At 50.2% G+C, this 16,862-nt stretch overlaps 1 protein-coding gene across 1 annotated transcript in view; it reads left to right on the forward strand.

Moving 5' to 3' along the window:
* The window catches only part of CEP72 (centrosomal protein 72), a 32,375-nt gene extending 19,610 nt beyond the window's left edge, over positions 1-12,765 (forward strand). The window contains 10 exon segments of the mRNA XM_061187611.1: positions 87-379; positions 475-585; positions 904-1,183; positions 1,843-1,923; positions 2,049-2,445; positions 3,367-3,431; positions 3,433-3,564; positions 10,037-10,163; positions 11,347-11,458; positions 12,600-12,765. Coding sequence (XP_061043594.1) covers positions 87-379; positions 475-585; positions 904-1,183; positions 1,843-1,923; positions 2,049-2,445; positions 3,367-3,431; positions 3,433-3,564; positions 10,037-10,163; positions 11,347-11,458; positions 12,600-12,765 — 1,764 coding nt within the window.
* The last annotated feature ends 4,097 nt before the right edge of the window (positions 12,766-16,862 follow it).

Here is a 16,862-nt window from a genome sequence, read left to right on the forward strand (position 1 = left end):
CCGTCCTCTGTCAGGCCGCATCTTCCATCCTCAGCGCTAACCACGACCCCGCGGTGAACGTAGCTCTTAGGTGAACTGCTCCGCAGCGTTGTCACCGCTCCGTTTTGTTAGAAGCGCACTTCCGGGCTCCGCGCCTCTCCCCGCGGTGCGAAGGGCCATCCCAGGGGGGCTGCCGGCCTACGCAGCCTCCTCGCCCCGCCGGCTGGAGCCATCCACGGCGCTCTCGGGAGCGGGAGTCCTGGGCGTGCATCCTTTGGTTCTCGAAGGACACGTCCTCGTTCGGGAGTGGCAGTTCTCCCCCAGAGTCACCCAGAGCGGTTGTGGACGGTGCTTCGTCGCCCTTGTCACTGGCCCAGGTGGAGATTGAGACATTCTCAAAGTTTGGGACACGAGTGAAGACCACCCAGCAGACAGTGGGTGGCTTGCCCTCCGAGCTCGCGGGGCAGGGGGTTGGCCCTGCTGCGTCACTCCCAGGCGGGCGGTAGGGGAGAGCGTCCCAGCAGAGAGGGGCGCAGGTGCCCTGACGGGGGCTGCGGCCCGGGGAGGCCGGGGGCTGGGGCTGGAAGGGGGCGTCCCACGAGGTTGGTGAGGGGAGCGCCTGGCCCCCCTGTGGTTGGTCCTGAGCTGGAGACAGTAGAATCAGGGACGCTGGGCTCGTCGTAGGTGGTGGGTGGCTTCCAGGGTGGCCGCCGCAGGCTGTGGGGCCGAGCTCTGCTTTCACGGCTGGTCTGGCCGCTGTCTGTTTGCCTCTTTAGTCTCTCATTGGATTGAGTGAAGGAAGGAAAATGAGGATTTGCTTGAGTTGGGAATGTGCCTGGGCCTTCCCTGTCCCCAGACGGATGTCACCCCGGGCGGAGCCTCACCTGAGGGACTGGCCCTTGCTGTGGGGTTGGGGCTTTGCAGGAGGGGCGCTGCCTGCGGTGCCCCCTCCTCTGAGTACTGTGACCCTGTGGTGGTCGTCCTCTTGGAGAGGGCACGACCCTTCTGCCGGGTGGAAGGCAGAAGCCTGACCACCCTGGGGACCTCGGCTCTGTCCCCCGCGCCTGAGGCTGAGCGTCCAGGTGCAGCTTCTGACGGAGGTGTTTGTGCTGATGGCGGCTCTCAGCCTCGGCTCTTGGGGGCCAGCGGCCGGCCTCAGGGTTCCCACGCTGACCGCTCCCAGGAGACGGCTGCCCCGCCCTTGGTGTGACCTCGGGCAGAGCAGTGTCCCCTCTGCAGGCATGTGTTTCCCGGTGCTCCGGGGGCTCCCGTGGGTGGGCAGTGATGCCAGGAGTGAGGGTCTGTCCCGGCTCAAGTGGCCCAGGTTGCTCCCACACTCCCTTCGGGGTCTCGCTGGCTGTTCCAGACGGTCTTTAGGAGAAAAGCCCTTTATTTGTGTAACAGTGGGGAGCCCTGGGCTGCAAAGGGGGGCGGGGCCTCGTCCTCAGCTCTGGCACTGCTGGCATTTACTCCCTAAATCCCCGGACCCAGGAGTTGTTCCCTAGACACTCAGAAAGTGGGCAGGAGCCGTCCCCCTTTCTGCAGTAATCCCTTAAAATTGGTGGAATAATTTCTAAACGGAAGAAACGAGAGCGTCGCCGTGAATGCCGGTGACTCTGTGGTGCTGGCGTGGTCGGGCCGGGGTGGAGCCGGGGTGGCTCTGCTCAGCAGCTTGTGCCTGCACCGTCCCGGCCAGCCCTCCCTCTAGTCCTGTGTGGCTGCGCTGCACTTAGGGCCTGCTGGGCTCCAGTGACCGTTCAGGCCGAGACTAGTCTCCTCCCTCCCAGAGTCGCTGGGGCTGGTTCAGGAGGGCCCAGGACAGCTGTCCCTGGGAACCGACTGGTCTCCTGACTGTTACACTAGGGTGACAGTTTCGCCGCTCCTCCCGGTGTGAGATGTTGTCCCCGCCCCACGGATGTGGACACACGTGCGGGGGGCGGGGAGGTGAGTCCCACGCGCCACCCCTGCAGGTTTGCGGTGTGTGAAGCGTTCATCGTGCTTGTAGGTGGCGGGATGAGGCATCAGTGTGACGCGCACGCCTAGCGCTGCATCACGCCCACTGGGTTCAGGCGCGGAAAAAGCCAAGGTCGTGGTTTGTTTCCGTGCAGGTGTGTCCCAAATTGCACTTGGCCGTGCCGCCCGGGAAGAAGGCCACCCTGGAGGTGGCGCTCCTCGGCCTGGTGGAGGACAGGCGCTGGGGTGGCTGCAGGCCCCGGCGCAGCAGTGACGCGTTCCTCGTGAGCTGGCCCAGGGCTCTGCGGGCAGGTGCTCGCGCCCCGCTGCTGGGCGCTGGTCCCCGCGTCTCGCTGGACCGCCTCACCGGCCTCACTGCCGCGCTGCGCTGCGGGAACCGTCCTGATGGTCCTATCCACAGCGTCTGGGCTCTCGGGAGGTGGCAGACACGGAGGACTCCACGCGGCCTGTGGCTGTCGTTTCCCACCTGCTGGCGCTCCGGGCTTCCTGGAGGTGTGTCATCAGCCAGTGGTGTTGGCATTGCTCTTCCTGGGTGTTTGCTTCTCCTGGCTCTGTTTTTATGTGGGGATTTGGAGAGACTAAAATGCTGCTGCTGTCTTCTCCGAACCCTCTGAGCATTTGACTGAATGCAGGGCCCTAGATTTGCTGACCTTTTGGTGGAAATGACTTGAGGCCCAGGAAGATGGCCCCTCCCCAGAGAGGACTTGGGTTTTCTTCTGCCTGGTGCCTGGGTACAGGGGCACACAGGGGACCCCACATCCAGAGTCGGGGTGTGAGATGGGGACATGCTGTGTCCCCAGGGCCACCTTCTCTTTCCCCTCAGCCTGATTGCAGCCTCACGTGTCCCGGGGGAGCAGGGACCTGCCAGCTCTCTCCTCCAGCAGACCCTGAGCTCTGCCCGGATCTCCCAGCTTAGCTGCACCAGAAGCCTTCCACTCAGTGTCTTGGCCCCTCAGCTTCTCCTTCTGGAATCAGGATGCCCTGAGAAGCTGGCACCCCTGGATTCTGACCCCATAAACCTACACTCTCTCAGGGCTAGCAGCAGGACTGTCTACTTTCCCAGTCGTGGAGCTGCCAGACTGTTCGCACTGCAGGGCCAGGCCTGGAGCAGGAGCTCAGTGCTGTGTAAGAGAGCGTTCAAGCAGACCTTCCTAACGGTGGCCTTTCCCTGAGGGCCCTTTTCTCTAGGTCTCGAAAACTGTTGCTCTTTGCCTGTTGGTCCTCATCCACGGCTGGGGATAAAGAGGCCTGATGAGGTCATTTCAATGGTGTACGTGTCCCTTTTCCAGTCTCCATGCCAGTCAGTGTTTTTGAGCCATGTAGCCCGTGTTATTCAAAATGCATTGAACATGTTTTGTTTACACTCATCTTTTCAACATAAATGTTGTAATAATGTTTGATTCTTACTTCTAGCTCGGGCAAGACACATTTTGTCATCTGTCCGAGAGCTTACAGCCACTCAGGACCGTTCAACAACGTGTGAATGAAGAAATTAGCTCCCTGACTGTGGAAAATAAGTCTTTGCAGAGTCGCCTTGCTGAGCTACAGCAGCCGCGTAGCGTGACGATGAGCGACGTGGTGTCGGAACTCAGCGACACTCGGAAGGAGATGGTGAGTTAGTTCCGTTTGTTCACAGATGGAGCAAAATGGTTTTGACGTCACAGAATGAGGGTAGCTTCTCAGTGCTGCTTCCCCTTACAGCTGTCGGGCACAACACTGGGGCCCCTTCCTGCCCTTGCAGGACACAAACCCCCTCCCCCACCAGGCTCTCCTCACGCCCAGGGACTCCAGCTGCCCTTCAGGGATGCAGCATGACTCTGTCACTCCAGGACCCCTCATGACAGTGATTGCAGATGGCAGCATTGCCACTTGTCCCAGCTCTGCCTCTCCTGGGCGGCTGCATTCTGTTCTGAGAGAGGCCGAGTGGGAGAGAAAAAGAGAGAGTGAGGCTGGGCTGGAGGTGGAGTTTCTGTGGCCCCAGTGTTCCCTGGCCCAGGCTCCCCAGAACACTGGTGAGAGAGGTTCCAGTTACCTGGGTGACCTGGGGTCCCTGCTGCTGTCCTCTGTCTGCACCAGCCAGCTATGAGACCAAGGTGTCCTGTTGGACCTGTGGGAATTCCGCCACCAGGTGGCACTGAAGGGCAGCCAGAGCCAGCACAGTGTGGACCTGGCAGTGGAGCCCACTTCCTGGCTGAGGCTGCCCTCGTCCTTTGTAACCTCACCATGAGACCATCACTCACAAATGCCTACACTAAAAAGGAAAAAAGATGTCAAAATCTCAAACAACCTAACTTTACAGCTAGAGGAACTAGAAAAAAGAACAAACTGAATCCAAAGTAAGCAGAAGGAAGGAAATAATAAAGATCATAGCAAAAATAAGAGAGTAGAAAAACGACAGGAAAAAAATTAACAAAACTGAGTTGGGTTTTGAAAATATACAAAACCAATAAACTCTTAGCTAGACTAAGAAAGAGAGGAGATTCAAAATCAGAAATGAAAGAGGAGGCATTACAACGGATGCCTCAGAAATAAAAAGAGTCAAAGAATGGTTATATACAAGCATATTGGAGAACCTAGGATAAATTCCTAGAAACATACAACCTACCAAGACTGTATCAAGAAGAAATAAAACCTAAGAGACCAATAACAAATGAGATGGAACAGTAATCAACCTCTTAATAAAGGAAAGTCCAGGACCAGATGGCTTCATGGCTGAATTCTATCAAACATTCAAATAAGAATTAATACTTACCCTTCTTAAACTTTTCCAAAAAAACAGAAGTAGAGGGAATACTTTAAAACTAATTTCATAAAGCCAGCATTGCCCAGATACCAAAGCCAAAGACACCACAAGAAAAGAAAACTACAGGCTACTCTCTAATGCACATAGATGTAAAAATCCTCAACAGAAGACTGGTATACCAAATTCAGCAATGCATCATCACCAAGAGGGATTGTCCCCTGGAATGCAAGGTTGGTTTAACCTACACAAATTAATATGCTACATTAACTCATGGAAAGATAAAGACCACACAGGCATCCCAAGTGATGGAGATAGAGCATCTGAAAAAGTTTAACATCCATTCGTAAAAGAAAATTTCCTCAACACAATAAAGGCCGTTTGTGAGAAGCCCTTGGCTCGCCTCACGATCAGTGGGGGAGACTGAATGCTTTTCCTCTAAGACCCACTATGAGACCAGGGTGTCCACCCTGCAGCTTCTCTTCCACTGGAAGTACAGCTGACCCTTGAACACGTGGGTTTGAACTACATGGGTTCATTTATATGTGGATTTTTTTAATAGTAAATACTATGGTACTACACAGTTGGAAGTTGGTTGAATCCACGGACACGGAACTGCAGATTTGGAGGGCTGACTGTAAATTATATGCAGATTTTCAGCTGCAAGGAGAGTCGGCACCCCAGCCCCCCGACCCCCCGTTGTTCAGGGATCAACTGTACTAGCAAGAGCAAGCAGGTGAGAAAAAGAAACAAAAGGCATCCAGATTGGAAAGGAAGGAGTAAAGTTACCTCTATTTGTAGATGATGTGATCATTCATGTAGAAAACATTAAAGACTTCACAAAAGAAAATTAGAACAAATAAATTCAGTGAAGTTGCAGGATACAAAGTCAGCATAACAAAAATCATTCTTATTTCTTTACACCAATGATTGTTCCAAAACAATTCCATTTATAGCATCAAAAAGAATAAAATACTTAGGAATAAATTTAACCAAGAAGGTTAAAGATCTTAACACTGAAAGCTATAAAACATTGATAAAAGAAGTTGAAGAAGACAAATAAGCGGAAGGATATCCCATGTTCATGGGTGGAAGGTTGTTAGTGTTAAAATGTCCATACTGCCCAAAGACATCTACAGTCGCAGTGTAAGCCCTATAAAAATTCCAATGGCATTTTTCACAGAAATAGAAAAAACAATTCTAAAATTTGTATAATTATTTTTCTTTTAATTTGTATTCTTCTTTTTGTAGTTCCACAAAAGACCCCAAATCACCAAAGTGATCTTGAGAAAGAACAGAGTTTCAGGCATCACACTTCCTGATTTAAAATTATATTACAAAGCTATAGTAATCATAACAGTATGGTGCTGGCATAAAAACACGTAGATTACTGGAACAGAATAGAGAACCTAAAAATAAACCCACGCATATATGGTCAACTAATTTTTGACAAGGGCACCAAGAATACACCATGGTGAAAGGATAATCTCTTCAGTAAATGGTGTTGGGAAAACTGGATGTTCACAGGCAAAAGAATGAACTTGGACCCTTATCTTACAGCACACACAAAATTCAACTCAGAGTGGATAAAAAATTTAAATATAAGACTTGAAACTAAAACTCCTAGAAGGGGCTTCCCTGGTGGTCCAGTGGTTAGGACTCTGTGCTTCCACTGCAGGGGTCGTGGGTTTGATCCCTGGTCGGGGAACTAAGATCCCACATGCCGCGTGGTGCGGCCAAAAAAAAAAAAAAAACACCTCCTAGAAGAAAACGGGAAAAAAGCTCCTTGACATGGCCTTGGCAGTGATTTTTTGGATGTAACACCAAAAGCAAAGGCAACAAAAGCAAAAATAAACTAGTGGGACTACCTCAAACTAAAAGTTTCTGCAGAGCCAAGGAAACCATCACCAAAATGAAAAGGTAGCCTATGGATTGGAAGAAAATATTTGCAAACCATTTATCCGATGAGGGGTTAATATCCAGAATATATAAAGAACTCATACAACTCAATAGAAAAAAAAAAAGAAACCCAATTAAAAAATGGGCAGAGGACCTAAAAAGAAGACATACAGATGGTCAACAGACATGTGAAAAGGGTGCTCAGTATTACTAATCATCAGGGAAATGCAAATCAAAACCAGAGTGAGCTATCACTTCACACCTGCAGAATGGCTGTCATCAAAAAGACAAGAGATAACAAGTGGAGGATGTGGAGAGAAGGGAACCCTCATGCACTGTTGGCGGGAATGTAAGTTGGTGCAGCCGCTGTGGAGAACAGTATGGAGGGTCCTCAAAAAATCTACAGTAGAACTAGCATATGATCCAGCAATCCCACTTCTGAGTATTTATCCAAAGGAAGTGAAATCAGGATCTGGAAGAGATACATGCACTACCATGTTCACTGCAGTGTTATTCACAGGAACCAAGATGTGGAAGCAACCTAAGTGTCCTTCAGCGGATGAGTGGATAAAGAAGACGCGGTGTATGTGTACAGTGGGACATTACACAGCTTTCAAAAGAAGGAAATCCTGCCATTTGCAACAACGTGGAAAATGTTGCTCGCCCATAGACCTCGAGGGCGTTATGCTAAGTGCAATAAGTCAGACGTGGAAAGAAAACAAACTCCATGATCTCATATATGGAATCTGAGAGTTGAGTTCATAGAAGCAGAGAGTAGAAGGGTGGTCACCAGCGGTGGGGAGGTGGGGGGTGGGGGGAGTGGGAAGATGGTGGTCCAGGGCACAGCGTGGCAGTTCTGTAGGTGACTAAGTCTAGGGCTCGAAAGCCTGCCTGATGATCACAGTTAATAAGACCGCACTGAATCTGGAAATCTGCTGAGAGAACAGATTTCCCGTGTTCTCGTCACCAAAAAAATGGTTACTCCGTGAAGAGAAGATGTGTGTATTACCTTGACTCTGGTCATCACTATGTACACGCACATCAGACCATCGAAGGGGCACCTTAAACATGTATAATTTTTACTTAAAGACCATCGTGCATTCGGCATGTTGAGGTTTTTACCTCACTGATCATTGTGGTTCAGTTTAATTGTATGGAAACTATTTAGAGTGTCCTTTCATTTTATTTTTATTTATTTATTTATTTATTTATTTATTTAATGGCCAAAATAAGTAAATTTGATTCATATAGTATAATTGTTCTTTTTGGTCAAGCTCGTATGTCGTCAGGGTTGAGTGTGTGGGCCGTGGAGTTAGGCTGCCCGGTGTGAATCTGGTCACTCCTGTGCCATGTGATGGGCCCACGTCTGTGCCCTGATCTCTCGGGGGCTGCTCAGGTGACACCTGTGTGCTCAGTGGTGTCGGCATTTCCAGTGAGTGGTCCTCCCGGTGTTGCTGTCCTGTGTTGGTGCACCTCCTGGCCTGTTCTCTGCCTTTCCCTCCACGCACTGCCGTCACCTGACACCCTGCCTGCCATTACCCCTGTTAGTCCCCTGAATGTGTGATGCTTCCTCTCGCGCTTTTCCCCTTTGTACCTGCTCTTTCTCTCTCTTGTTCTGCTTTGACTGACATGAGCGTAGCCACCGCAGCTTTCTTCCATTAGTGTTGCTATAGTGTATTTTTTTCTGTCCTTTTAATTTATTGGTGTGCTTATATTTAAAGTGGGTTCCTTGTAGGCAGCATACACTTGGGTCTTGTGTTTTTTATCTAATTAACAACCTCTCCCTTTTATTTGCAGTAGACTTTTAAAAAAAAATTCAATTGATTTAAACTAAAAAGCAGGAATGGTTCACCCACTTCTCCCACCCCTAACCTCTGCTTCTGGCAGGCACCAAGTTCTCTGTATCTGTGAGCTTCACTTTGTTTGTTTGTTTTAGATTCCACATATGACTGAGATCATATGGTACTTGTCTTTCTCATTGTATACATATAGCACATCTTCTTTATCCATTCATCTATTGGTGGGCACTTAGGTTGCTCCATATCTTGGCTATTGTAAGTAATGCTGCTATGAACATGGGGGGTGCACATATCTTTTCAAATTAGTGTTTTTGTTTTCTTCAGATAAATACCCAGAAGTGGAATTGCTGGATCTGGTAGCTCTGTTTTTAATTGTCTGAGGAACCTCCATACTGTTCTCCGTAGTGGCTGCACCAATTTACATTCCTACCAACAGCGCACGAGGGTTCCCTTTTCTCCACACCCTTGGCAACACTTGTTATCGCTTGTCTTTTTGATGAAGCCATTCTGACAGGTGTGGTGACACCTCACTGTGGTTTTGAACTGCATTTCCCTGATGACTAGTGATGTTGAGCATCTTTTTATGCGCCTGTTGGCCATCTGTATGTCTTCTTTGAAAAACTGTCTGTTCAGGTCCTCTGCCCATTTTTAAATCAGATTGTTTTTTCACTGTTGTGTGAGTTCTTTATGTATTTTGGATATTAACCCCTTATCAGACAAATGGTTTGCAAATATTTTCTCCCAATCTGTAGGCTGCCTTTTCATTTTGTTGATGGTTTCCTTTGCTGTGTAGAAGCTTTTTGGCTTCTGTCCCGTGGTTAAGAGGGTGGGCTGTAGGGATGGCAGCAGGTACTGAACCCCCTGTGTTAGGTTGTCTGTTGCTGTGTAACAAGTTACCCCCAGTCACACCTCAAACAGCACACGCTTACCCTGTGCAGTCTGTGTGGTCAGAGCCCAGGGCAGCTGGGCCGTGTGTCCTGGGGCCTCCTGAAGTTGCTGTCAGGCTGTCTTTCGGGGCTGTGGTCTCCTCTGAAGGCTTAGCAGGGTGCAGGTCCTCCACGGCCATTCCAGGCAGCCCCGCAAGTCCTCACGATGCGGCAGCTGGTGAGCAGGGTGCCACGTGGTGGCTTCTGTGTGTTGTGTGTGGCGGGGACGGGTCTTCTCCCCGGGCGTGAGCACCCTCTGTGCTCAGTCCCCCCGTTTGTAAAATGGGAGTGAAAATAGCCACAGGGTTGCTGGGAGACAAGTGTCTGAAGTGTCTGGTGCTTATCGTCTTATCAAGACAGAGATCCTACACAAAGCTTCATTTTTAGAGGCATAAATGAAAAATAGTGAAGTGGTACTGGCATCCTCTGGGTGTCTGCACACAAATGGCCCTCGCATCCAGGAAGGGCTGCAGCCCCAGCCTGCCTGGTCACTGGGCAGTGCGTCGTCCCCATGGGCATAGCAGGCCTGTCAACCCGGAAACAGAGGACCGTGGATTTGGGGGTTTGGGCAGATGAGTAGTGGCACCCCTTCCCCTTACAGTGTGCAGTTTGGGACCATTTGGATCCAGACAGACGGGCCCCAGATGCCATCTTTGTAGCGATGCGGTCTGCACAGAGTTTGACTCGTCTGTTTGGCATGCGTTGCTCTGTGTCTGCAGGATCACCTGAGGCAGCATCTGGACAGAACTCTGGAGGAAAGCAGTAGCTTGAAGTCTCTTCTGTTCAGCGTGATAAAAGAAGTGAGAAACGCCGACGCTCCATCCACACTGAACTTGCAGATCGCTGGTGAGTTCGTGGTTTACTTGTATGTGTACGAGTCAGGCTTTCACAGGGTTCAGACTCAGCAAGTGCAGTGAAGCGGGGCCAGAGCCCCCAGCCCGGCCCGGGCGGGCATGCGTGCCCGGGACTGCCTCTCCGAGCTGCTGAAAGGCCACGGGCCTCCCCGGGGCGTCCTTCTCCTCGGCTACGGCTCCTTCCAGACCCAGGTCATTTTTGTTTCCCTCTTCACTCTCTTGGATTCTATTTTGCCAGTTTTGCAAAAGTGCCCTTGGGATTTCAAGGTGGGGTGCAGCCTGCTCTGGGGTAATGTGAGGTGACGTGGAGTCCCACAGGGACTTCAGCCTGAGTGTCTGCTCCAGTCTGACCTCTTAGGGGTCTGAAACTTCTTCCTAAAGGACCAGGTGGTAAGTATCTCAGGGCGTGAGCACAGTCACAGCCGAGACCCTCCAGGGCCCGCCGCTCGGTAACCGTCCCCGCAGCCCTTCACCCCAGTCGTGTCGGCTGCCAGGGTCTTCTTCCTGAAGGCCCAGCTGTCCAGCAGCAGATCCAGCCTAGGACCTCCGGCTGGCGCCAGGCCCACCTCCACCTGTCTCTGCTCCACGCCGCACGCGCCCCTCAGGGGTGCCCAGAGGGCAGAGTCCCGGGGCTTCATCCCCAACAGCAGGGGCCGGCGCTGGGCCCTGGGTGGGACGATTGCAGGTGGAGAGGGGGCTGCTTTGTTCACCTTGATGACCTTTTCCCGTGTTTCCCAGGTGCGCTTTAAACTCTAGAATCATTTTAGTTTCCAGAATGTGGGAGTGTTGGGACTTCCCTGGTGGCGCAGTGGTTAAGAATCCGCCTGCCAATGCAGGGGACACGGGTTCAATCCCTGGTCTGGGAAGATCCCGCATGCTGTGGAGCAGCTAAGCCTGTGCGCCACAACTACTGAGCCTGCGCTCTAGAGCCCGCGAGCCACAACTACTGAAGCCCGCTCACCTAGAGCCGGTGCTCCGCAACAAGAGAAGCCACCGCAATGAGAAGCCCGCGCACCGCAACGAAGAGTCGCCCCTGCCCGCCGCAACTAGAGAAAAGCCCGCACACAGCAACAAAGACCCAACGCAACCAAAACTAACTAACTAAATAAATAAATAAAATTTTAAAAAAATGTGGGAGCGCATTTCACTGAATATCGCTACTTCTTTCCCATCAGGACTTCAGACAAGTGTGAAGCGGCTCTCCGGTGAGATTGTGGAACTAAAGCAGCATCTGGAGCACTACGACAGGATCCACGAGCTCACCCAGATGCTGCAGGAGAGCCACAGGTGCCTGCCCGGGGCAGTGGGCCGGTGGTCCTGAGCCCACGCGTGTTGCTGGGTTGACTTGGAGCTTGTGTGAGCGTCCCCGTCTTACTAAGCAGCGAGGTCCTTCCTGCTGCAGCTTCCTGGGAGGTGTTAAGGGGGGGACGAGGGGCGAGGGAGAGGTGGTGCAGTGTCCTGGAGGCCTGCGCGTGCCCCCTCGGCGTGGTTCTCGGCTGTTCTCGTAGAAAACATGAAGATTCCACCTTTGCCTCTGGCTCGGATTTTGTGAAGAGACCTGCTGCTGGCAAGCGGGTGGGGCTGTGGAGGGAAAGCCGGCGGCAGTGGGGGGCAGGCCTGAGGGCAGCACTCCCGCCCCACCCTCCCTTTTCCTCTGCTCTCCCCCCGCCCCCTTCTCACTGTCGGGCGAGGTCACCACACCTGCCCTGCCACAGCTGGAGCCGGCTGTGACCTGGTGGCGATTGGAGGCCACAGGCCCCTGGGCCCATCCCAGCACAAGCCCCGGGGGGGAGGGCAGGCAGGCCACGGGCAGGTGGGCTCCATGGGCTCGGTGTGGGCAAGGCAGGGCCGCAGCGCCTCTCGGAGCAGCAGGCGGGTCGGTGCCGAGCCTCCGCCTGGCCCGTGGCTCTCCCGGTGTCCCGGCAAACGGGGTTTGTCGCTGGGGTGGCCAGCATTGTGGAGAACATGGCCCCGCGCTATGTGTGGCTCGCGGTGCCACGGAGGCCCCTCAGTCAGTGCCAACTTGGTGAGCTGGCAGCTTGGAGACGGGGTCGGCAATGTGCAGCCCCCCTTTCCTGCTGAGATTCCTCCAGAGTTAAAAACGGTCACAGCAGTAAAAAACCCAGGAATTTCCCAGTGTGCTGTGTCCGTGTCAGAAGTGCATTTGACTGCGAGTTAGAAATGTTTCCATCCTTGGACCTTTTCTAGAACTGGAACACTGTTTTCTCGCCGTGAAGATGGAGTGTTCTTGTCAGAGCGTCGAGGGGCCTCCCCGCCCCTTCAGCTCCCGTGCCAGCGGGGCGCCTGCCGGGCCGGGGCCGGGGAGACGCAGCCCCGCCAGGCGAGGGGCAGCAGCAGGGCAAGCGGGAGGGCCCCCGGGGCGGGGACGGGGCCCGGGGCTGAGCGCTGTCCCCCGCCTCGTCTCCAGGTCCCTGGTCAGCACCAACGAGCACCTGCTTCGGGAGCTGGGCCGGGCGCGGGCGCAGCACCAGGCCGAGGCGGAGCAGCTGCGCTGGAGCTACAGGCAGCTCAAGAAGACCACGGCCCCATTGCCCAGCCGCCCGCCCGCGCCCGCGCCCGCGCCCGCGCCCTGAGCGCGCCTCTCTGCGGGCGTCTGTCTTCAGGGCCTGCGCTGCGGGCTCCAAAGTGTCCTAAAGAGGCAGGCTCATCCAAGCCCTTTACGTGTCTCGAGACAAACAGGTCATTACTTTTTCATCAGATATCTTGAGACAAAGAAGATGCTGTATTTTTCTGCCTAACGTGCAAGAAAGCAGCTCTGTAGGATGGTTAAAGAAAATAATTTATTGTGTAACAAGCAACGCTTATTTAATAAACTAATACATTGTTCTGAAAAGTGGCTCGTTAATTATAACTGAGCTTCACGTTGAGTTCTTTTATGAAATAAGCTGTGCACCACGGTTGATGAGCAGGAACTGCAAGATCTGAGACTAAATACAAGTAACACTTAGAGCTGTGAAGAATAATGTTTGTGGCATTAACATCCCACAGGAGAAATACCCGCCCAAGCCCCGCTCTCCTTGGTTTGCAGTTCATTTCTGAAAATTATGTCCTAACAGGGCATAAAATTAGATTTTTAGATTGGAAACGTTATATCTTAGGTAATACGTGCTTTCTTTGGTGAAGCGAAGTGACTGTTCAGAGTGCCGTGCGGTGGACTTAAGGAGCAGAGCTGCAGGTGGAGAGCAGGGGCTGGCGTGGGTCCTGGGGCTCGGGAGGAGGCTCGCCTTCAGGTTGCGTTGTGTTTTTGTAACTTCACAGGGAAGTCGGTTTGGGGGGTGGGTGTTTCATCATCAGATTTTTTTTTTTTATTTAAAGATTTTCGCATGAATCTGTTTTCAGCTTGTAGAAAATTGTCGCCGTGCTGTAACTTTATGTTTCTCGTTTGGGTTACGTTGAGCTGCTTGGACCCGAGTTTGTATTTTTCGTCAAATGTGGAAAGTTTGGGCCACGATTTCCTGTTATTTCTCCCTTGACCCGACCCGCCTCTCCCATCCTCTCCCCCCTGGCACTCCAGTGACGCCACGTCAGCCCCTGGGTCTGGCTCCCCCTTTCCCTAATCTTGGGTCTTTTCCTCCTTAGTTCTCTAGGAGCTTCGGTTGGGTGGTCTCTGTTGTCCCGTCACAGAGTTTAGTGCTCTCTCCTCCACGTGCCTGATCTGCTGTTGGGCTTGTAGACTGAATTTTTAATTTTAGAAATTGTATATTTCTTCGTTCTAAAATTCCATTTGGTCCTTTTTTATAAAAAGGAAAGAAAACCTTTTTTATAAAGGTTTTATTTCCCATTATGTTCATGTTTCATTTAACTCCTTAACCATAGCTTTACTGAGTAGCTTTACTACAGATCATCTGGAACTGTTTGCAAAGTGGTGACACCAGCTAACACTGCTGCTGGCAGGTATGTGGGGACACCTGCTGGCCCTCGTGCCCCACACTTTCAGTCAGGCTTCTGGAAGTCTGCCTCCTAGCGAGCCCTGCACCTGCTGCCCTGTCGGCCAGGGTGAGCACCTGGCTTGCCAAGGTGCGGGTCAAGGATTTTCCCTATTTTCCTACCGGATAGCCTGTCTCTTAACTTGTAGAAGTGATTTATAGTTCTGGATGCTAGTACTTTGTGGATTATGTTTGAAAATAGCTTTTTCTTGTCTTTCCACATTTTAATGGTGTGTTTTGATGAAGAGAAATTTTAAACTTTTTTTTTAAGTGTTTTTTTTTTTGATGTGGACCACTTTTAACGTCTTTATTGAATTTGTTACAGTATTGCTTCTGGTTTTTTGGCCGCGAGGCATGTGGGATCTTAGCTCCCCGACCAGGGATCGAACCCGCACCCCCTGCATTGGAAGTCAAAGTCTTAACCACTGGACTGCCAGGGAAGTCCCAATTTAAACTTTAATAGGATGCAATTTATCAGTCTTTTTCATGATGATTTTTCTGTTTGTGGTCATAAAATATTCCATGTATCTTCTAAAAGAGCATATAGTTTTGTCTGTTTTGAGTATTAGATACATATTCTACCTGGAATTGACTTCTGTGCACGTTGTGAGGGTTAAGGACCCAGTTCCGGGGTTTTCACGTGTAGGTCCAGTTGCCCAGCATCATCCATTCACAAGACTCGTTGGTCATAAATGATTCGTGCGTCTGTTCCCCCCACTGGTGTCCGGTCCATCCCTGTGCAGCACCACACTCCGTAGGTCAAGACCTCCCTCCCCATGTCGGGATGTTTGGGCTACTTTTGACCCTTTGAATTGCATGAGCTTTAGAATTAGCTGGTTAAGTTGGGATTTTGTTTGGGATTGCGTTGGTCGGTTTGGGAAGAGTTGACATAGGTAATATTGGGTCTTACAAGCTGTGACTGTAGTATCTGTGTCCACTTATTAGATCTCCTTTAATATACGTTAATTATAGTTCTATAATTTTCTCCATGGAGGTCTTATGCATCTTTTGTTATGTTTATTCCTAGGTTTTCCTTATTTTGTGATGCCATATCTAAAAGATGTATTTTTGAAATGTGTTTGTTTGTATTTTATGGAAATAGAATTGATTTTTTGTACATTAATTTTACATCCAGAGATCTTGTTAAACTCGTAATAATTTGCCTGTAGCTGTGCTAGACTTTCTAGTACAGTCATGCCTTCTGTGAGTAATGGCTTTTCTTTTCTCCGTTCCATTCCTTTACTCTGGGTTTTTACTTTATGTTTTCTTTTCGGTTTTGTTTTGAGTTTTGCTCTTCTGTGCTGGCTGGCACGTCTAATATAATTGTGGATTATACGTGGTAGTAGAGTGGGCATCTGTCTTGTTCTGGGTATTAAATCAAAGGGGAGCTTTTACCACTTCACCACTAAATTTGCAATCGGTTTTTTGGTAGGTGGCCTTGCTCCTTCCGTTGTTAATTTGCTAACAATTTGTCATCATGAATGGATGAATAAGACACTTTTCTGCCACTATTGAGATACCCATATGATTTTTCTCCCTTGTTCTATTAATATGGTTAACTACAGTAAATTTCTGCAATAAGCACAACTTAGTGATGATGGGCTTTCCTTACATACATGTTGTTGTACGTGGTTTGTGGATGTTTTGTGTAGGATTTTGTGTTCCAGGTGTGCCACTTCATGTCCCCCTGGGCAGTGAGATTCTCTGGGCCTCCGTGTCCTGGTTTGCAGGGCCTGCCTCGCAGGCCACCGTGAGGGTCGAGTGACTTGTGAGTGCAGTCCCAGACAGGCCCCACACGCGGCCGGCACAGCGTGAGAAGATGTGGTACGTCCGTCTCCAGGGTGACATTTGCCTTTGTGATGCTGTCCTTGTTGGGATGTGCATCTACCTATCCTCTAGTCCCAGGAGAATTTGTATAAGATTGTTTCTTCCCTGAATGTTTGGTGGGACTTGCCCATGGAGTCATTTGTGCCTGCAGTGTTCTTTGTGGGGGAGATTTTCTAAAATTTTTATTTATTTTTTATTTAGTTGATTTACAATGTTATGTTAGTTTTTGCTGTACAGCAAAGTGGTTCAGATATATATATATATATATATATATATATATATATATATATATATACTTTTTCATATTCTTTTCCATTATGGTTTATCACAGGATATTGAGTAGAGTTCCCTGTGCTACATAATAGGACCTTGTTGTTTATTTTATATATAGGTAATGTTTATCTGTTAATCCCAAACTCCAAATTTATCCCTCCCCTCTACCATTCCCCTTTGGTAACCACAAGTTTGTTTTCGGTGTCTGTGAGTCTGTTTCTGTTTTGCAAAAAAGTTCATTTGTATCATTTTTTTTAATTCCACATATAAGTGATATCATATTTGTCTTTCTCTGACTTAACTTCACTTAGTATGACAATCTCTAGGTCCATCCATGTTGCTGCAAATGGCATTATTTCAATCTCTTTTTATGGCTGAGTATTCCATTGTGTACATGTGCCACATCTTCTTTATCCATTTCTCTGTTGATGGACATTTAGGTTGCTTCCATGTCCTGGCTATTGTATATAGTGCTGCATTGAACATTGTGGTACATGACTCTTTTTGAATTATGGTTTTCTTAGGGTATGTGCCCAGTAGTGGGATTGCTGGGTCATATGGTAGGTAGTTCTATTTTTAGTTTTTTAAGGAACCTCCATACTATTCTCCATAGTGGCTGTACCAGTTCACATCTTGTGGGGAGA

This window comes from Eubalaena glacialis, chromosome 4 (genome assembly GCF_028564815.1).
Source record: "Eubalaena glacialis isolate mEubGla1 chromosome 4, mEubGla1.1.hap2.+ XY, whole genome shotgun sequence".
Taxonomy (NCBI): domain Eukaryota; kingdom Metazoa; phylum Chordata; class Mammalia; order Artiodactyla; family Balaenidae; genus Eubalaena; species Eubalaena glacialis.